At 41.6% G+C, this 21,884-nt stretch overlaps 1 protein-coding gene across 2 annotated transcripts; it reads left to right on the forward strand.

Annotated features, from left to right (window-relative positions):
- Positions 1–367: 367 nt before the first annotated feature.
- Positions 368–20,262, forward strand: TMEM170A (transmembrane protein 170A). 2 transcript variants are annotated; one of them, XM_036276084.1, is made up of 3 exons: positions 368–612; positions 13,358–13,528; positions 17,996–20,262. In XM_036276084.1, the coding sequence occupies exons 1-3, from the start codon at positions 480–482 to the stop codon at positions 18,124–18,126; spliced, it is 435 nt and encodes a 144-aa protein (XP_036131977.1). In that variant the 5' UTR covers positions 368–479; the 3' UTR covers positions 18,127–20,262. The 2 variants fall into 2 exon arrangements, with proteins under 2 accessions (XP_036131977.1, XP_036131978.1); XM_036276085.1 differs by having other exon boundaries at positions 13,358–13,459.
- Positions 20,263–21,884: the final 1,622 nt, after the last annotated feature.

Here is a 21,884-nt window from a genome sequence, read left to right on the forward strand (position 1 = left end):
ATCACTTCCCCCCCAAATACTGAAGTTATTGCTGCATTGTCTTCCAGCTTCCTTCACTTTGTTGCTGAACCATTCTCATTGCTAGGTCACTTTAAATCTACATCTTGGTCAGTTGGGGCGTATGCAATTCCCCTACTACATTATAGGTGGCGCTGCAGAGAAAGGCAGAGCCGAGCGCCCTACTGGAGAAGGACTTTCCCAGTAGGGGGCGTATTCCGTGGGTGTCCTGTCTCCGTGAGCCGTACGCAACGTAGGGGGCGGGAACAACTCTCGCCCCGCCCCTGCCATCTGCAGCGCGCTCTGATTGGAGGAAGGGACCATCACTTGACAGCGCCGTTGGGGTAGGAGGAAGAGGGTCGGGGCCGAAGGTGAAGCTGAAGCGGCGGAGATACCGGGAGCGGAGCTGTCTGTAAGTGAGAGCGAACCACAGCAACACTTCGGGCGCTCTCCCTCATCTCTCTGCGGTGAATGGCGGTGGGATGGAGCACGAGGGCAGCGGCGGCAGCGAGGGGTCGGCCAGGCTCCTGCAGCAGATCCTCAGCCTGAAGCTCGTTCCGCGAGTGGGCAACGGGACCCTGTGTCCGAACTCCACTTCTCTCTGCTCCTTCCCAGGTACCGGCCCCGCGCCTGCGTTCTGTGCTCCCTGCGGCCGCCCGACGGTGGGGCAGGCGGCTTTCCCCCGAGTGCAAACTGGGTCCTGGCGCCCCGCGGTCCGGGGGCTGTTTTCCTTCCCTAAGGAGGGTCCCGCTCCCTCAGCCCAGAGCTGGGAGCTCTTGCGCCTTCTCCCGTCGCTTCCTCGCCGGCCTCTTAGCGTCCCCTCCCCCAATGCCGCGCAGGGGGTGAGTTCGGAAGGAGAGGCTGCGGGGTACCCGTCAATGAAGGGAGCTCGGCGCCACCCGAACTAGTCTTGCGCTTTGGAGTTTCCAAACGCCCTAGGTTCAGACTTGAACTCGACAGAGCCGTGGAGGTGGTCGTCCCCTACTTTTTTAGGGCGTAGGATGCGCCTGGCTCCTTTGGTCCGCGCCGGCCTCTCGGCTTTCGCAGCTCGACGCCGAATCGTCCCGGCCAGGCTGAGGGCCACTCGGAACTCACACTCCCTTTGTTTCCAGTCCATTTCCTCTTCGCCAGGAGGTTGTCTGCTGATTGCTCGCACCTCTGTCCAAGTCCACCCACTCCACCAGCTTCTCCTTCTAGGAAACACTTTCTGAGACTTGTTGCCGAGTCTCCCGCGTTCAAGATCTTTGGCATAGCTTCTTTTTAAACTCTTTTTACCCCCATTGGAGCTTCTCCTGGGCCTAATAGAAGGGTTTTTAAAATGTATAATGCAAGATAGAAAGCTATCCGTGCTCCAGAAGCCGAGAGAAAAAATTACTTGCGAAGGCTAATAACAGGCTCCCAAGGGAGAGCACAGTTAATGTGTTGGATCTTTAAAGACCAGAAGACAGAACACTGGCGATTGAAGGCTGAGGTTGGGCTCTCCAACTAAACTGATACCTTGACCTAGTAAACAAAGTGAGAAAGAGGCCTGAGACCTTTAAAGGAAGGATTGGATTACTGACTGCAGTTGTGGACAAGGCATCTGTGATTTTTTTCATCCACTGGGCAGGGATTGCCAGGCGCCATTCAGTGCACACCCGGGACTTGCTATGTATTACCTGTCTAGTATTTTCCCTGACAGGTTTGTGAAATAGCTGGTAATGGGGCAGATGCAGATATTAGCTTGACATCATGCCCAAAATTTTGATAATATGGCACTCTGGAGACACTGTCCAAAAAATGAAATGTCCATGCAGTCCGAAGGCACTATGAAATCACATTAGTTTGTTTTTGTTTCTTTATTCCCCCCCCCCCAACTCTTTATTTTGCAAATTTTCAAACCTACTGAAAAATTGAAATGATAGTATAACAAATACCCATACACTGTTTCATAATTCGATTATTTTGCTTTCTATATGTATGTATACACAACATTTTTACTTTCTGTAGAACCATTTGAAAGGAAGTTACAGAAATGATGGCACTTGATGCTTAATATGTTAGTCTGGATCTTTTAAAACAAGGACATTTGTCATAGCCAAAAAAACTATATCACACCCTAGAAATTTAACATTGATAGAATATTATCTAATGTGTGGACCTTATTTAAATTTCCCTAGTTGTCCAAAGAATATTGTTTGTAGCCTTTTCCCTTTTATTTTTATTTTTTTATTTGAGGACTTAATCAAGGATCACACCTTGCATTTAGTTCTCATGTCTCTTGATTCTAGTTGGATCTAGAACAGTTTCTCCATCTGTCTTAAGAATGATATTTTTGAAGAGTCCAGGCTAATTGTGTCTCAGTTTGTCCCACAATCTAAATTTATCTAATTGTTTCTTCATGATTACATTCAGATTAAATATTTCTAGTCAGAATACTACCCACATAGGTGATGTTACCCGCTTTCCAGTGGATCATATCAGGAGGCACTTACCATCGGTTTGTTAAGTGTAATTGTCTGGTGAAGATGGTGTTTATTAGATCTCTCCACTCTAAGGGTACCTTAGTCCTTTTATAATTAATACGTCATGTGAGGTGATACTTTGAAACTGAAAATATGCTGTGCAGGCTGGCTTTTAGTTGTCTTTTCTTTCTTTAAGAAACGAATGAGATAAGTAGATTTGGGACAATATTTTTAACATTGCCTCATAGTAGAGAATCTGTAGCTATGGGAATTATTTTGCTTTCAGAAATTGTTCTGGAAATATTAAACTGTAATGTGTACTTGAGTTTATGGGTACTTCTATGGAGATATAATTGGAGGTGTTGATCACCAGTGATCATTCATTCAGCAATATAGGTTTCTCCCCCTATCCAAGAGAGAGTTCCTGTGAAACCTTGTCTAAGTCAAAATGGTATAAAGTGACGAAGTAATCACCTTAGGACAGGCCTTGCTAACATATGCACAAAATAAATCAAGATAAAGCACAGATGCTCATAGGCAGTTCAAAACTATGGGGCTTGATGCTGAGTGTAGTTCTGGGGAAGGAGCTTGGTGGTGCTATTCGTTGCTCCAGATGTGCACTGCCTGCAAAAATGGCTCACTGCAAAACGATGAATGCTATTTTTGCATTTCGCCTTTTTTTGGTAAAAATGAAAATCCTCTTCGAATTTCTTCTGGTTAGTGAAAACAGTACTTATGTAGGTCATTTGTAAACATGAAGTGGCAGAAAGTGAACTTTTATTTATTTTTTATTTTTTCAGATTAGAATGGGAATCCTATTATTTTTTCTTCATTTTATTAATTTTTTTTACAGCTCTCCTCCCTTTTTCCCCCACTGACACCCTTCACTCTGCCCCCCCCCCCCTTCACTGTACTGTTGTCTATGTCCATTGGTTATGCATGTTTTTTGGTTTATCTCTTCTAACCCTCCCACCCCCCTTCCCTCTGAGGTTTGTCAATCTGTTCCCTAATTCCATGTCTCTGGATCTATTCTGTTCATAAGCTTATTTTGTTAATTATATTCCACAAATAAGTGAGGTAATGTGATATTTGTCTTTCTCTGACTGGCTTATTTCACTTAGCATAATACTTTCCAGGTCTCTCCATGTCATTTCAAAGGATAAGAGATCTTTCAGAAAGTGAACTTTTAAAAAGCAGGGGAGCCCAAGAAGCCTGAAACACCAATCAGAAAGAATACATGTACCCCCATGTTCATAGCAGCACTATTTACAATAGCTAAGATCTGGAAACAGCCCAAATGTCCATCAGTAGACGAATGGATAAAAAAGCTGTGGTACATATACACAACGGAGTACTATGCATCTGTAAGAAAGAAGGATCTCTTATCCTTTGAGACAACATGGAGGGACCTGGAAAGTATTATCCTAAGCGAAACAAGCCAAACAGAGAAAGACAAGTATCATATGATCTCACTTATTTGTGGAATATAGTGAACATAACAGTCTGAGAAATGGGGTAGTCCCAGAGACATGGAGGTGGGGTACAGACTGACAATCCCCAGAAGAGGGGGTGGGGGGGAGAAATGAACCACAAAACTCATATGCAGGTATGCATGAACAATGGACATGGACAACAAAGCTGGGGACAGGGCAGGGAGGGAGGAGGAGGGGGGAATCAGTGGGGGGAAAAGAAACATCTGTAACAAAAATAAATTAATTAATTTAAAAAAATAAAAATAAATAAAAAGCAGGGAGCCCTAGCTGGTTTGGCTTTGCAGTAGAGCATCAGCCTGTGGACCAATGAGTCACGGGTTCACTTCTGGCCAAGGGCACTAACTCGATTGTGGTCCAGTCCCCAGCCCTGGTCGGGGTCATGCAGGAAGCAACCAATCAGTGTGTCTCTTTCACATCAATGTTTCTCTCTCTCCCTCCCACTCTATCTGAAGATAAATGAAAAAAATAACCTCAGGTAGGATTAAATAAATAAATAAATGAATAAAAACAAAAAGCAGGGGATACCCGTATATATTTGGCAAAGTGCAGGCTCTGGGATGGGGGTATAAACATGCATGAGATACAGCCTAGTAGCTCAAGTTGATCAGAATGTGATGAGTAAACAACTCTGTGCTAATGTCTCATTTTTAGCTGGAATGATGGATACAATAGGTACATGAAGTTTGAGCCTGCTGACAGTGAATTTCATTCCTTGATCTGAATCTGGAATAGTTTCTATTTTGGCCCCACTGAAAAGGTTTTTTATGCTAACTCACTATGGTAAAATCATTGCTCTGAACTATTCTGTGGTTTATCACTATCAGGAAGCTTTGAATTGATTTTTTCAAAACCTATATTTGCAGTTTAACCATTTAGATTTTTGCCTAATCTTCCTTATTCCAAGTTGTTTGGATTTCTTTTGTTGTCATTTTTTAAAAATCTGAATGCCAAGAAAGGTGGATCTTTTTGTATCAGGAATGACATTAACTTTTGGAATGTATGAATTTCATTAAAATCAATGTTAAAGTATACCTTGGGATAGTTAAACTAAAATCCAGTTATGTTTGGTTGTGCAGTTGCTGGAATCAAGAATAAGTCACACTTGGATGAGTTATTTATTTGTTGACTCAACAGATATTGACTCAGTGCCTGCAGCATGCCTATTGTTTTCTGGGCACCAAGTAAAGATGTGATAGTGAACAAAACAAAGGAGCTTTTATTCTAATGGAGTGAAAGAGAAAATAAACAAGTAAACAAAATTTAAAGGTGTGGAAAGGAACAGCTGGTGGTGAATGTGAGGCAGGGTAGGGGGATAGTAAGTGGCAGGTCTTGTGTATCCAGGTGGAATGTTTTTTTTTTGTTTGTTTCTTTTTATCTTTACCTGAGGATATTTTTGCATTTATCTCAGATAGAGTGGGAGGGAGAGAGAGGAAGAGAGAAACCTCGATGTTAGAGAGACGCATTGACTGGTTGCCACCCACACGACCCCAACCAGGGCCTAGGGACAAACTGCAAACCAAACTCGGGTCTCTCTGGTCCGCAGGCTGATGCTCTAACCGCTGAGCCAAACCGGCCAGTGCCAGGTGGAATGTTTTTATATAGGGTAGGAAGCCCTTTATGATGATGCCATGGGACTGAAATCTGAAGAAAGTAAGGAGTGAGCCCCATAGCTGTTGGGAGAAGAGTATTCTGGGCAAGGGGGCAGCAGGTTCAGAGGCTCTGGGACAGGATCTTGCTTAAGAAACATAAAGGAGTCCTGGCCAGTTTGGCTCAGCAGTTAGAGCATTGGCCCGCGGTCCAGAGAAACCCGGGTTCGGTTCCCGCTAAGGGCGCGTACCTCGGTTGCAGTTTGTCCCCGGCCCGGGTCGGTCGTGCGGGTGGCAGCCACTCGATGTGTTCCTTTCACGTCGATGTTTCTCTCTCTCTCTCTCTGTTCCTCTCCCTCCCTCCCACTCTACCTGAACAAAAAAATGGGAAAATGTCCTCGGGTGAGGATAAAAAAAAAAAAAAAAAAAGAAGTCCAAAATAGGTCCTCAGTGCTGTGTTCCTTCTGAAGGCTCGAGGAAGAATTGGTTTCCTTGCTTTCATCTTCTAGAGGTCACCTGCATTCCTTGGCTCTTGGCCTCTTCCTCAGTCTTTAAAGCCATAGCATCTTCAGGTCTCTCTGACTCTGCCCCTTCAGCCGCCTTTTTACAAGGACCCTTGTGTGATTACATTAGTTTCACCTGGAAAATCCAGGCTAATCTCTCAAAATGATTAATCTAATCATACCTGCTAACTCCCTTTTGCCACACATTCACAGGCTCTGGGGATACGAATGTAAACATCTTTGGGGCCCATTCTGTCACCAGTCTTAATCTGATTTCCCTTATAATCTTTTATTACGGATTAATTATGTGATGTAATTATGTGGCAAGTGATGTGACTTTAGCTGCCAAAATAAAGCTGATGATAATGCACTTGATTTGAGACAGTGAACAGGAAATACTGTGAGCTATATAGGCAAAGATTTTTGACAGTGTGTTGAGCCAGGGAAATGAAAAGTACTACATGATAATCAATAAATAGCTATTAAAGAGATAGCAAATTAAGATGCAGTAGATTAAAGGGAAATCACTTAGGTTTTTTTTGAAGTGTTTTATTGATTGGGGTTTGCCTTTGCTATTAGAGTCCTGAAAAGTGTTTTCTAAACTGTGCTACTCATCTAATATAATAAAACCTTTTTTTCTACATAAAGTGATTAAAGTGGCGCTATATAAAATATGTAGGCACTGAGGTAGCTAATGGATGTAGCTCAGGGTTGCAGGAGGGTGCAGTGTGCTTCCCCCTCAGGAACTTGGAGGTGCTGACCTGCTGTGCCAGACCTTGTTTGCCACTAGGCCTTTCAGCTTTTAGGAAAATTGAGGTATGGGGTGGTAGCCTGGCAGGTCCCCTTGGGCAGGTCCTGTGCTCCAGAAGTAGGACCAGGTGAGTGTTGATGTCTTAATTTGCTCAGACTGCTGTTACAAAATACCACAGACTGAGTGGCTTACATAACAGACATTCTGCCCTGGCCAGTTTTGCTCAGCGGTTAGAGCGTCGGCCCGAGGACCAATGAGTTGCAGGTTCGAGTCTGGCCAAGGGCACACTACCTTGGTTGCAATTCATCCCTGGCCCAGGGGTTGTACGGGAGGCAGTCATTCGATGTGTCCCTTTCACATCGATGTCTCTCTCTCTCTCTCTCTCTCCCTCTCTCTCCCTCCCACTCTATCTGAACAAAGGTGGAAAGGTGTCCTTGGGTGAAGATAAAAACAACAACAACAGACACTTATTTTCTCACAGTTCTGGAGACCGGAAGTCTAAGATCAGGGTGCCATCATGGTTGTGTTGTGGTGAGGGCCCTCTTGGGCCACCTTCTCACTATGTCCTCACATGGCAGGGAGAGAGAGAGAGAGAATGAGAGACAGAGACATCTCTCTTCCTCTCTTATAAGGCCATAGTCCTATTGGATTAGAGCTTCAATATATGAATTTTGGTGGAACATAGTTCAGTTCATAGCAGTTGGGTAGCACACCTAAGTGTAGACCCACTTTTATGGACGTTAACTTAGCATGTCACTTGCGAATCAAAGCTTCACCTCCGAGTTCACTGATGGTTATGTGGCAGCCAGTAAGAAGCTAGGTGCCAGCATCCTTGAGTTGCTGCAAAAAAGCAGTGCTTATCTCTAAATTTTGTGGAGCTCCAACAGGACCCAAGAGCAGCATCAGGTCAGTGGAGGCAGCCAGCAGCCAGCTTGGCGAATTTGCGATCCTATCTGCCCACTCTGGGGCAGTGGCATGCCTGGTGCCATCACAGAACTTAGTTTGCACACTAGGTGGTGCTATGGAGGGCAGAGTCTCTGAGTGATTTGGGGAGTAGCTAGTAAGGACTACGGGATTTAAGATGGGATTAACTGCTTCGGAAGGGAACTGCATGGTGCTGTGCTTTGGCTTGGGAATTAGCTGCTGGTGGGGTGTCGAATGAGGGAGCCTTAGGCTGGGGGGCCAGGCTGCTCTCACTGAGCCAGGGTGCAGCAGAAGTTGCCCAGGCAGAAGGGATTGGTGGGTGTATTTTTGTTGGTGAGGAGCAGTCTCTGGACACCAGATAGTGCAACTTCTGGAGCTGCTGTCAAGAAGAGAGGGCAAGTCTCCTGGGCAGTGGAAGCAAGAATAGCTCCGGCTTGAGGCTGGAAAGAGGCTGTATTAGTGTAGGTTTGTTTCTGAAGAGGATGGGACTCAAACCCTGAGGATTCAGAATCCTACCTGCAATTTATATATATATATATATATATTTTTTTTTTAATATGTATATATTTTTTTATCCTCACCTGAGGACATTTTTCCATTTTTTATTCAGATAGAGCAGGACAGAGAGAGAAACATCGATGTAAAAGGGACACATCAAGTGGCTGCCACCTGCACGACCCAGCCAGGGCCGGGGACAAACTGCAGCTGAGGTACATGCCCTTAGTGGGAACGGAACCCAGATCTCTGTGGACCACAGGCCGACGCTCTAACCGCTGAGCCAAACCGGCCAGGGCCCTACCTGCAATTTCTGATTGACACTATTGACTGGAAAGGTGTTTGTTTTGTAGAGGAAGGGCAGTAGTTAGTTAGTAAACATATTTTATTTATTTATTTATTTATTTATTTATTTATTTATTACATCCTCACCCTAGGATATTTTTCCATTTATCTTCAGATAGAGCGGGAGGGAAGGAGGAAGGGGGAGAGACAGAGAGAGAGAAACATCGATGTGAGAGAGACACCGATTTGTTGCCTCCTGCACAACCCCGACCAGGGTCAGGGACCGAACCACAATCAAGGTACATGCCCTTGACCAGAATCAAACCTGCGATTCATTGGTCCGTGGGCCAATGCTTTAACTGCTGAGCCAAACTGGCCAAGGCGTAAACATATTTTCTATATATTATTTATATGTTATATATATTTAATTTTTAAGCTTGGGATACAATTATTTAATCACTTTATACCCCAAATTGCATGATTTAACTTGTTTTTTTGTTTGTTTGTTTTTTATCCTCACCCGAGAATATTTTTGCATTTATCTTTAGATAGAGCAGGAGGGAGAGAGTGGGGAAGAGAGAGAGAGAAACATCAATGTCAGAGAGACACATCAACTGGCTGCCACCTACATGGCCCCATCAGGGCCAGGAACAAACTGCAGCCGAGGTACGTGCCCTTACGGGAACCAAACCCAGGACTCTCTGGTCCACGGGCTGATGCTCTAACCGCTGAACCAAACTGGCCAGGGCATGATTTAACCTGTTTTAACAGAATTTGCAAAGAAAAAAAAAAGCCATCAAACAAAATAGACCAGTTTCAACAGTATTATAAAACAATTCTGAAGATATATCTTGTTCAGCAGAAAAAGAAATAAATGCTCACAAATTGTTTGAGACTTTTTATAGCTATCTGATAGTTTTTCACCAGAACGAAAGTGCCGAATGCCCTCAGTCGCTTGTTAATGTTAATAAGCCTTGAGCCTTAGGTGGGGCACCCTCCGTGCTTTTGTTCAAATCCTTTCATCCAAAACAGAAGCTAGGCATCCTAATTTAGGTGTATGTAGAATATGGTATTAATCGAAGCTTTTTTTTTTTTTTTTTTTTTTTACTGAAAATGAGCAAAGAATTAGTGCAGTCATCAGAGACAATGCCAACGATGGTTTGGGGGATTTGACCCCCAACCTCTAATATCTGTTAGTTCCTTAAGCACCCCACCCCAGCCCCAACAAGAATAAGAAATTGATCTGGGGAAAAACTACACACACAACAGATGCTTACAACTCAAATCCAGCTTCAAGAAAAGCCTCTAGCTTAGCCCTGGATGGGTAGCTCAGTTGGTTAGAGCATCATTTCCATACACCAAGTTTTCAGGTTCGATCCCCAGTCAAGGCACATACAAGAATCAACCAATGAATGCATAAGTAAATGGAACAACAAATCTCTCTTTCTCTCTCTCTCTCTCTCTCGAATCAATAAATAAAAGAAAAAAAAGAAAACCCCCTGGTCCACCCACTTCCTACTCTCTATTCTCCCTTCTCCCCAAGCTAGTTAATGCTCCTCATTGGTCTCTCTTAAGTTTTTCTTTTTTATGTTTTTATTAATTTTTTTATTTTGGGAGAGATAGAAACATCGATGTGAGAGGGACACATCAATTGGTTACCTCCTGCACGCCCCCTACTGAGATCGAGCCCACAACCCAGGCATGTGCCCTGACTGGGAATCGAACTGGGACCTCCCAGTCCTTGGAACAACGGTCAGTCCACTGAGCCACACTGGCCAAGCTTCATTGGTCCCTCTTTAATTGTTCATCCCATTCAGACCAATCTACCTAAATAGTTTTTTTTAAAACAAAAGTTTTGTTGGTTTGCCCTGGCCAGTTTGCCTCAGCGGTTAGAGCGTCAGCCTGCGGTCCAGAGAGACCTGGGTTCAGTTCCCGCCAAGGGCACATACCTTGGTTGCAGTTTGTCCCCGGCCCTGGTTGGTCATGCAGGTGGCAGCCACTCGATGTGTCCCTTTCACATTGATGTTTCTCTCTCTCTCTCTCTCTCTTCCTCTCTCTCCCTCCCACTCTATCTGAACAAAAAATGGAAAAATGTCCTCAGGTGAGGATTAAAAATAAATAAATAAAGTTTTGTTGGTTTTTATTAAAGTGAAAACTGAATTGTTATCAACCCTCCCCCAACTCATCCTACTCTCCAGAAATAACAGTTTTCTGTTGCTTAATATACACCAAGAGGCAGTGTAGAGGATGAGGGCATGCTTCTAGATTAGGGTTGAACTCAGGTCCTGCCTGGTACTGGCAGTGTGGGCTCAGGCAAATTTCTTCACCTTCCTCTGCTTTCATTTCCTCATCCTGAAAGCTGGGGATATTAATAATACGTGCCTTATAAAGTTGTTTAGAGACCCTGGCGGTTTGGCTCAGCGGTTGGAGCGTCAGCCTGCGGACCAGAAAGTCCTGGGTTCGGTTCCCGCTAAGGGCACATACCAAAAAAAAAAAAAAAAAAAGTTGTTTAGAGTATTACATGAGTTAATATTTGTAAAGCACTTAGAACAGCACCTATGTATGTTGTAGAAAAGCACTTACACATAAATGTTTGTTTTGTTTTTACAAAACATGGAATCTTATTCTACATGCTATTCTGCAACTTGCATTGTTTTATTTGCCAGTGTGGCTTGGGCATCTTACCCCTTTAATATATAAAGATCTATTTCATATTTTTATGTGATTGTATAATGTTGCATTATGTGGATACATCAAAATGTGTTTCACAAGTAGTCTTACAGTGAAGTTTCATAAGTAATCCTACATTAAAAAAAATTTTTTTTATTGATTTTTAGAGAGACAGGAAGGTAGAGGGAGATAGAGATAGAAACATCAATGAGAGAGAACATCAGTTGGCTGCCTCCTGCATGCCCCCCACTGGGGATTTGGCCCACAACCTGGGCATGTGCCCTGACCGGGAATTGAACTGGCAACCTCTTGGTGCATGGGTCGATGCTCAACCACTGAGCCACACTGGCTGGGCACAATTAATACTACATTGATAGACGTGCAGTTGGATCTAGTTTTTGCCATTACAGACGGTGCTGCTGAGAACCTCTTGTTACCTGTCCTTGCCTACAGGTATATTCCTGTAGGCCAGTGGTTCTCAACCTTCCTAATGCTGCGACCCTTTAATACAGTTTTTCATATTGTATGTGAGCGTATCTGCATATGGGTGGACCCTCCTGGAGACGGATAGAGTAGCGGTGTCTCGGTTCCTAAGACCATCGGAAATATGTGTTTTCCGATGGTCTTAGGAGACCCCTGTGAAAGGGTTGGTCAACCCCCAAAGGGGTCGCAATCCACAGGTTGAGAACCGCTGCTGTACGCTGTATTCCTGGAAGTAATCGCTATGGCAGGGGGTACGCTCATTTGACTCATTTTGAATGCACATATCCAAATTACCCTCCAGAAAGATTTTCTAGTTTGTACTCCTACTGAGAATATAAGGGGGATCTGGGAAATAAGTTCTGACTACACTTTACTGCTCAAAACCTTTATTGGCACATCAGGGCTTTCATGTTGATTGAATTCCTTAGGCTTCAAAGTGCTCCATAATGTGACCCCCATCTATATTTGCAGCTGTAATTGCTATTACGCTTATAAACCCTCTGCCTCAGCTAGGCCAATGGTTTTTAATTAGGGCAGTTTTGCCTCCAGGGGACTTTGGCAATGTTTTTGTTGTCACACTGGGGAAGAAGTGCTCCTGGCACCTGGCAAGGCCAGGAGTGCTGCTCCGCATCCTACAGTGCACAGGACAGCTCCCACACCAGTCACCTGGGCCTAATGGCAGCGGTGCTGTGGTTGAGAAACCCTGAGTTGAGCTCTGAACTGATATCTAAAATTGCCTGTTGCTTACCCACCTCTAGTGCAAGGATGGACAAGATTTTATCTAATGTGTCACCTTCACTATATCCATCTGGGTAGCTAGAGAGCTATCTTGAGAATTCTAAAGCCCTGCCTAGGCTCACTGGGGGGAAATGCTATGCCTGCCATTTACCAAAGGTCTTGAGGGTAGGATGGCGTGTCCTCCTTTTTGTATTTTCCAAGGCAGTCACCTTGCATAGGTTTGTATACGTAGGTGGTGATCAAATGTTTTAATGTTGCCTAAATTACTGTCATCTTGAGAATGGTTGGAAGGTCTCTGTAGGAACCAGCTCCTCTTCTAACCTCCCCCCACTTGCCATTTGTCTTTAAGCCAAACATTTATATTTCCTGGTATTTATTTTGTATCTTAAAGAGCTTTGATGTCCTAAAAGGAGGCAGTGGCTTGATAGTTACTGCAATGTCTTGAAAATGATTGTTGAATGAATATAATTATATAGCTTTCCATTTTAGGAGACTGAATAATCAAAAAGTCAGGAAAGATCAATAGGTATTGATTGCATGGTACCCTGTCAATGAACTTAGGCTTGTACTTCTTATGGGAGGGGAATGATTTAGGGCAGTTTTCAGATCTGGAAGGGTAGAGGTAGCTTATCAGGGATTGGTCAACTTTTTCTTTGAAGGGCCGGATAGTAAATATTCTAGGTTTTGCAGGCTGTGTGGTCCATGTCACTGTTTCAGCTCTGCTCTTGTAGCTGGAAAACAGCTAGAGACAAGACTTAAATGAATGGGCATGGCCGTGTTCCAGTAAGACTTTATGTGCTAAAACAGGTGGTAGCTGTAGTTTGCTGATCCCTCTAAAACCTTCAATATTGGGATATTTGACTGATGAACTTACATTGCAACTGAATGGTTTTGAAAATGAAGTAACTGGGTATAAATGACCACCCCTTTGTAATGACTGCACTGGGAAAGGCAGTGATTTGTGACTTTTCTTTCCTTTCCCTTGTAGAGATGTGGTACGGTGTGTTCCTGTGGGCACTGGTGTCCTCTCTTTTCTTTCATGTCCCTGCTGGATTACTGGCCCTCTTCACCCTCAGACATCACAAATATGGTAGGTTCATGTCTGTAAGCATCCTGTTGATGGGCATCGTGGGACCAATTACTGCTGGAATCTTGACAAGTATGTTAGACATTAAAATACCAGTCAAAATATTTCATATGACCTGTCAGTCAATTTCAGGACCCATTTTAGAAACATGTCTGAATGGGATGAAGAAAAAGAGTGGTCTTTTACCACAGGTCTCTTTTTTTATGTTTTGTTTTTTTCCTCACCCTCAGTCCCCCACTATGTGACTAACATCTTTGATTTCCTGTCAGATTTTCTCTTGCTGGCATCAGGGAAGCCATGTTAAGCTTTGTGAGGTACATCTTCTGACATAGGTCACTAGCAAAAGAAAGATATTTGTCTTTTTGGAAGCTACTGTTTCTTTCTCATCAGCTGTCACTTGACTTGGTAGCATAGCAAGATGGTTGATGAATTACTTCTACTTGGGTGTGGTTACTTTAAGGAAGAATAATTCCAACAAGAATTCTTGTCTTAAAAAGTACCTGGTTGGCCCTGGCCAGTTTGGCTCAGTGGTTAGAGCGTCGGCCTGCGGTCCAGAGAGACCTGCGTTCGGTTCCCACTAAGGGCACGTACCTCAGTTGCAGTTTGTCCCCGGCCCTGGTCGATCGTGCGGGTGGCAGCCACTCGATGTGTCCCTTTCACGTCGATGTTTCTCTCTCTCTCTGTTCCTCTCTCTCCCTCCCACTCTACCTGAACAAAACAAAAAAAAAAAAAAGGAAAAATATCCTCGGGTAAGGATAAAAAAAAAAAAAAAGTGCCTGGTTTCCCTGGCCAGTTTTGCTCAGCGGTTAGAGTGTTGGCCCGCGGACCAATGAGTCTCGGGTTTGATTCCCATCAGGGGCACCTACCTTGGATGTGGTTCATCCCTGGCCCTGGTCGGGGTCATGCAGGAGGCAACCAGTCAATGTGTTCCTTTCATGTCGATCTTTCTCTCTTTCTCTCCCTCCCTTCTACTCTGTCTGAAAATACATAGAAAAATATCCTTGAGTGAGGATTAAAAAAAAAGTACTTGGTTATTTTTTCCCTCAGGACTTTCTGAATGAGAATTGAAGTAACATTCATATTATAAATTATTTTTACCTGCTTATTTTTTTCCTTGGCTTTTGCTCATGTCACAGGGAGGAGAATAAGTTTAAACCTTTTAAAGCTCATAATTAAATAAAAATAACATGTATATTTTATATAAATTAAAAAGTATTAGAAAGCAAAAATCGCCCTGGCCGGTTTGGCTCAGCGGTTAGAGTGTCAGCCTGCGGTCCCGAGAGACCCGGGTTCGATTCCCCGCTGAGGGCACGTACCTCGGTTGCAGTTTGTCCCCGGCCCTGGTCGGTCATGAGGGTGACAGCCACTCGATGTGTCCCTTTCACATCGATGTTTCTCTCTCTCTCTCTCTTCTTCTCTCTCCCTCCCACTCTATCTGTTTTTGTTTTGTTTTGTTTTGTTTTTTTAATCCTCATCCGAGGACATTTTTCCATTTTTTGTACAGACAGAGTGGGAGGGAGAGAGAGGAAGAGAGAGAGAGGGAAACATCGATGTGAAAGGGACACATTGAGTGGCTGCCACCCGCACGACCAACCAGGGCCGGGGACAAACTGCAACCAAGGTACATGCCCTTAGCGGGAACCGAACCCGGGCCTCTCCGGACCGCAGGCAGACGCTCTAACCGCTAAGCCAAACCGGCCAGGGCCCTCCCACTCTATCTGAACAAAAAATGGAAAAATGTTCTCAGGAGAGGATTAAAAAAAAAAAAGAAAGAAAGAAAGCAAAAATCCTCCATTGCCACATCCCTAAATGATAACCACAGTTTGCATTTTGGTATATGCTTGTAGACCTCTTTTTAGGTATACCTGTAAACATAAATATATTCTTTTTAAATTTTGTATCCTTACCCGAGGACATTTTTGTATTTATCCTCAGATAGAGCGAAAGAGAGAGAAACATCGATGTGAGAGATCGACTGCCTGCCACCCACACGACCCCAATCAGGGCCAGGAACAAGCTGCAACCGAGGCATGTGCCCTTAGCAGGAACCGAACCTGGGTCTCTCTGGTCCACGGGCTGATGCTCTCACCGCTGAGCCACACCGGCCAGGGCTACAAATATAGTCTTAAAAAATAGAAACAGCCCTGGCCAGTGTGCCTCAGTTGGTTGGGCATTGTCCCGTGGACCGAAAGGTTGCTGGTTGGATTCCTGGTCAGGGCACATGCCCAGGTTTCAGACTTGATTCCCCCTAGAGGGTGTGCAAGAGGTAGCCAGTCGATTTTCACTTTAACATCGATGTGTCGCTCTCTCTCCCTCCCTTCTCTCTCTCTAAAAATTAATTTTAAAAATCTTTAAAAAATATATAGAAACATAATAGTCCTACTAATTTGTAACTTTATTTTTTCTCTGTGAATTTAAACCTTGAACTTCAAGCAGAAATCTCCTTTTGTCTCTTTGACCTGAGTGGCTTTTGGGGGACAAAATGACCTCTTTTCTCTGTGTTCTGTAAATGATGAAACCTTTGTAATAACACAGGAAGGAGGCCAGTTTTCTCCTGTCTGCATAAAGGGTTTTCCATAACTTGCCTTATCATAAATAAATATATATATATATATATTTTGGATATTTTTGCATTTATCTTCAGATATAGTGGGAGGGAGAAAGGGAGGAAGAGAGAGAGAGAGAAACATCGATGTGAGAGAGAGACACATCGACTGGCTGCCAGCCACACGACCCCAACTGGGGCTGGGGTCAAACAGCAACTGAGGTACGTGCTCTTAGTGGGAACCGAACCCAGGACTCTCTGGTCCATGGGCTGATGCTCTAACCGCTGAACCAAACTGGCCAGGGTCTTATCCAATATATATATATATATTTTTTTTTAATTTTTATTTTTTGGTACGTGCCCCTCGCAGGAACTGAACCCAGGACTCACAGTCTGCAGGCTGATGCTCCAACTGCTGAGCCAAACTGGCCAGGGCTATCCAATATTTTTAACTGTATCCACTATCTTCAGAGACCCCCTGGTTCAAGTTTCCTTACTGGATTACTAGCTCTGAGAACCTCTTTCAGATTTCTCATCAGGAAAGTAGAGATACTACCACCCACCTCGTATGCAGTATGATGATTAAATGAAATAATGTATATGTAAAGTATTTACTATAATACTAACACATAGTAATTGTGCAATAGATGTCATGTTTATTTCTGTCTTTAAGATTTTACGCATAGAGCCTGTTCTCTTCTCATATTGCTGCTCCTTGTGTAAGCTTTTTCTTTTCTTCCCTTCTTCATCATCCAAATCCCACTTTAGGGCCCAGTTCAAGTTGCTTTGGCTTCTTTCTACCCAACCCACCTTTTTGGAGCTAAATTATAAAGAGTCTCAATGAAACATGTGCCTCTCAGATATTAGTAGCACAGGATGTATGCATTGCCACTGTAGGTGAGCATTTCAAAGTCACAAATGTTCCAAGAAATGAACACAGGTATTAGTTAATATTGCTCTTCTTCTTAAAATGTGTTAATGCCTTCACATCACATTTGTAAACTGCGTAGACATTTGCTTGAGACACTGTATGTCTTGAATCATTCAAGATCTCTTTCATGCTTGTGCTTTCTGTCTTGTGTCCCCAGCTAGATTCTATGTACAGGGATCACACCTTACAAAATATAGAAGTGCAAAAATAATTGAGTGAATGACCACACTGAGAATTTTGTTTGGAGCATTTGGGGGAGTCATCTGGGAACTTTGGATCTGTTCTTTTTAAACTAATAAAATCTTGACTTTCATGGTACAGTGCTGGGTTCCTGCAGCAACTCAGATGGGTACCTGAATATATACAAATGTGTTTGTTTACTCAGTTTCTAGGGAGTTACAGTGAATAACATAATAAAAAATGATTAGCGACATAGGGAACAGAAAGGAATTTCTGAACCTCTCCCCCCTCACACCCATTGAATTAGTAGCAACTTTATAGGCTTAGCTTTCTCCTCTCTCTCCCTTTTCCTACCCCTCTTCTCCCTCCTCCATCCATTTCCTGAAGGGAACCTTGAGTATAGTAGAAGGTGGAATGGGGATTCCCTGTGGCTTCTCCTGAAATATTTCTTGCTCATTCTCACATAGAAGATTCTTTGCCATTTGTTGCCAGTAATTTATTAGGTACCTGTTAAATGCATGGGGCATAAAGAGATGTTTTTGAGTTTATAATCAGATCATATGGAAAATGCAATCTTTGTGATTTGGCTTATGACTTCCAAATGGTTTTATTCACCATATCCAGGAGACTCTCAGTTTTAAGGAGTCTCTTTTCAACATCTAAAAGCACATGTTAGTCATTTGCAAACCATATAAGGAATACTTAAAACCTAGACTAGTCAGCAAAATGAATAGGGAAAAACAAAACATTTCTATATTTCTGATATTTAAATTTTAATGTAAAAAATCTGGAACATTTTACTTATAGTAGAATTTTAAGTGCTATAGTTTCCTGATTATATTAATCTTGATTTTTCTTTTAATTCTCTTGAATTTTTGAACAGGTGCAGCAATTGCTGGAGTGTACCGAGCAGCAGGCAAAGAAATGATACCATTTGAAGCCCTCACCTTGGGCACTGGGCAGACGTTTTGTGTAGTGGTAGTCTCCTTTTTACGGATTTTAGCTACTCTATAGCATACACCCTTATGCTATGACATTGAACCTAAGTTTTATGGAATCCTCAAAAAGAATATAATATGAAAGGTAGTGTTTTCTTAGTTCTTCAAATGGAAGCAACTTGGATGAAGAAGTATGTGAAGCACAGCATCTCAGCCTTTTCTTCAATTTGAAGCTCCAGAAATTGAAGCTCTTTTTGGACTCCTGTTGTTCTCAACCAAAACAAATCAAGTTTCATTTTGTTTTGTTTTTATATTTAATTTAAGCAGTTTTACAGGTGCACCTTTACCCAAAACCAGGTCAACGGTGCTTCTGGGTTTGTAGTCTTCGCACTGTAATTTAACAATATTCTGTGAGAAAATGCAACATTGCATATTTCAGAAGAGCTACAGAAAATATTGGTTTGTTTCTGAGCAGAGGATACTATACTAAAATACTTACTTGATCTAATCATGATTTAAATTTGGCAGACTCTTCTTTTGCTACATCTTCATGTAAGTGCCAAATAGATTTTGGTTGACTAAAGTTTTGTGAGCAAATTTGGTGAAATAAAACGGGGGGAAAAATTATCTATATACACACACACACACACGAAAAACACAAGTAGTAGCTTTGATTCCACTGTTGTTTTTTAAAAAGGAAATAACTACTGAACGATGTGACATTTCATGGATAACTATCTTGACCTCTGATTATTTAATATATTTTAAGAGATGTGAATTTGTTATTTTATGCATTTTATCAAAATAAGCTAGTTAATTGAGACTTTTTTTCAGAATTCTAGTACTACCTTTTCCTATCACTTTTATTCTATTAATTTTATTTGGTTTCATTGGAAACATACCCTATTAAGTAACTCGAGTTGAAAATTTTAAGCCAGATGGGTTAGGATAGCTCTTGACATTAAGGCACATAAAAAAGTTACTTGAAACATTGTTACAGTTTTTCTTAGTGACTTTGGTTTATTACTGGCTCTTGAAAAATTGTACAAGTATAGCTTAAAGTAGCATTAGGATTATTGATTTCTTAGTTTTAATACCTACTTAGTCTTCTTAGTTACTTAATGGTGGGTCTTCAGCCCACTTTTACAGTATTGGATGTCACTCCCAAAAGTGCCTAACGTTTAATTTTTAGATATGCCTTCTACTGTGTCCTTTACATTTTCCTTTATGAGAATTTATGTCCTTAAAGAGAATTATATATTGAGTTTTTTAAAACCCAATTTTAGCTATTTAAAAATTTCTTCTACTACCTGACTTTCATTTTCAGTAAAAGGCCTGAAAACTGTGATCTTCAAAACAGAAAGGATTGCAAAAATTAAATACCTAACTTGATCCTTTCTACTAAAACTGTTTTGTATGGAATACAATCAATGTTGTTGTTATCTGTTTTCAAAATAGCTTCTGGTAATTAAGTCTGACATTTTTAAAGGAAAGTTTTCATTGTGAGAGTAAGGCTCACAACCCATGAGGTCATGTACGCATGAATGTGTCTGTTCCACTTAAGAAAGTGGAATATGTATTCTGGTTTCTGATTAAAAATAGCTGGGAGGACCAATGTATTAGGGTTGGTCAAAGAGGAAAATTACAAAGGGATCACAAAAATTACCTAGACATTTTATTTTAACTAATAGGCCATTTGACCACTTACCAAAATTATAGTGACGTATACTCAGACTAGGTAGAAAATTACAGGTAGAATTGGAATGCAGGCACATGACAAAGGTCCTAATAGGATTACTCTTCAATGAGCAAAGTTTAAGTCTTTAGTTAAAGACTATTTTTCAGTTGAAGGAGTTGTGATTTTGAAAAGTAGCCCTTCATTCTAAGAAATTTGGGATGTTATATCCTTATTATAAAAATTATTTTAATCATCTCTATCGAAAGACACCTCTTAACATTCTCACCTAAAACATTCTTTTGGATAGAATTAACAAGTGGACCAGTGATTGATGAGCCCCTCCCTCTAAAAACTAATGTTTGAACATATTGATCTATAATTTAAATGTTTGGTTATTTTTCTTTTAGAGCCAAGACACAAAAATTAATGTATTTTGAAAGATGTCATCTGTTTCCAGCTCATGTGTTTGCTATATTTTGATTATCCACTCTTCAAAACTGTCATGTCATATATAAAATATATCTTCAAATTGAATGTTTCTTCCATCCCAGTATGTGAACATTTTCTGTGACTATATGTATATATGTTTTGTATAAATTGAGCTTTGCAGCTTGAAATGTTTTGGGGACAAAACTATTTGATAAAGACTCTGCCTCTTTTTTTTTTTTTTTTTTTTATCCTCACCCGAGAACATTTTTTCATTTTTTGTTCAGATAGAGTGGGAGGGAGAGAGAGGGAGAGAGAGAGAGAGAGAGAGAGAGAGAAACATCGATGTGAAAGGGACACACCAAGCGGTTGCCACCCGTACAACCCATCCAGGGCCGGGGACAAACTGCAACTGAGGTTCGTGCCCTTAGCGGGAACTGAACCCGGGTCTCTCCGGACCACAGGCCGACGCTCTAACTGCTGAGCCAAACCAGCCAGGGCGTCTTCCTCTTTTTTTAAATTTCTCATCTGAAATATACGATTATTTTGGAGGTAGTTGCTCAGATGAAAAAATACTGATATTTGTGTCGAACATTTTATGTTATCATACATAGTTTTTTGAGAATTTTTACCAACAGCTGGCTTTCTTAAGAAACATACACAACCACTCCACCCCCAGATGTGCATCCACTTTTCCTTTTTTTTTTTTTTTATATATGGGGGAGGGAGACAGCCCCCAACCATAAAAGCTAATTCCTGGATTTTAAAAAATGGATGTTTGGGGGTAAAGGCATTTCATGAAAACTTAAGACCATATTTAAATGCATAATGAATATTCCAAGAGCGATATGTCCCTATGCTATTAACTCTTTTTTTTTTTTTTGCAGCAAAACATTACTTCTTAGGAAATGTCTAAACTAATGAGAAAAAGTTCATGCAAATAATTACCTTTAAATCCTTCCTTATGTTTTTTAAGTTTTTAAATTGTATGTTGGCTCTTTAGTCCAATGTCCTTTCTAACTGCTCTGGTTTGAATTAAGTTATTACTACAACTGCAGTGCATGTAACCTTCCCTAAGAAACCACTTCCTGGAATGTGAAGCCCTGGCGCCATTAGCTCTCCACATGCAGAAAATTTTATGTACCTGCATTTCTTTTTGTGCACTCTGTTAGGCTGGTTGTGACTAGAATCAGCTTAACTTTTTGTATTAGATTATTTCACTAACTGCTACAGTCCAAATGATCAAATCTTTGTACGATAGAAAATTATTTAAATTTTATTTTTCTACTGACATTTCTAATTCTATAAATCTTTATCAATAAAGAATTACTTTAAATTCTGTGAGCTGGAACTGTTATTTCTTTTTCAATGGCCAATGAGTTAAATCTTTTGTAATAAAGTTGTCTAAAGTTCTTGGGTTTTATTTTAATAATTTAGTACATATATTTAACTGTACCTCTTTTATGTTCAACTTGTGATTAATTACATTGAAATTCTCATTCAGAGATGTGATTAAACTGTACTTACATGTGAACTCGAGTCTTATTAACTCCACTTTGTGGGCTATATATTACCATCAACAAGCTTTTGTATGATTATACACTGGAATGGTGGAAAGCTGATCGTGTGAAAAAGTTTATTTCAATAGTAGTCTATTTTTTATTTTATTTTATTTTTATCCTCATCAGAGGATACTTTTCCATTTTTTGTAAAGATAGAGTGGGAGGGAG

Source organism: Molossus molossus, unplaced genomic scaffold (assembly GCF_014108415.1).
Source record: "Molossus molossus isolate mMolMol1 unplaced genomic scaffold, mMolMol1.p scaffold_m16_p_21, whole genome shotgun sequence".
NCBI classification, from domain to species: domain Eukaryota; kingdom Metazoa; phylum Chordata; class Mammalia; order Chiroptera; family Molossidae; genus Molossus; species Molossus molossus.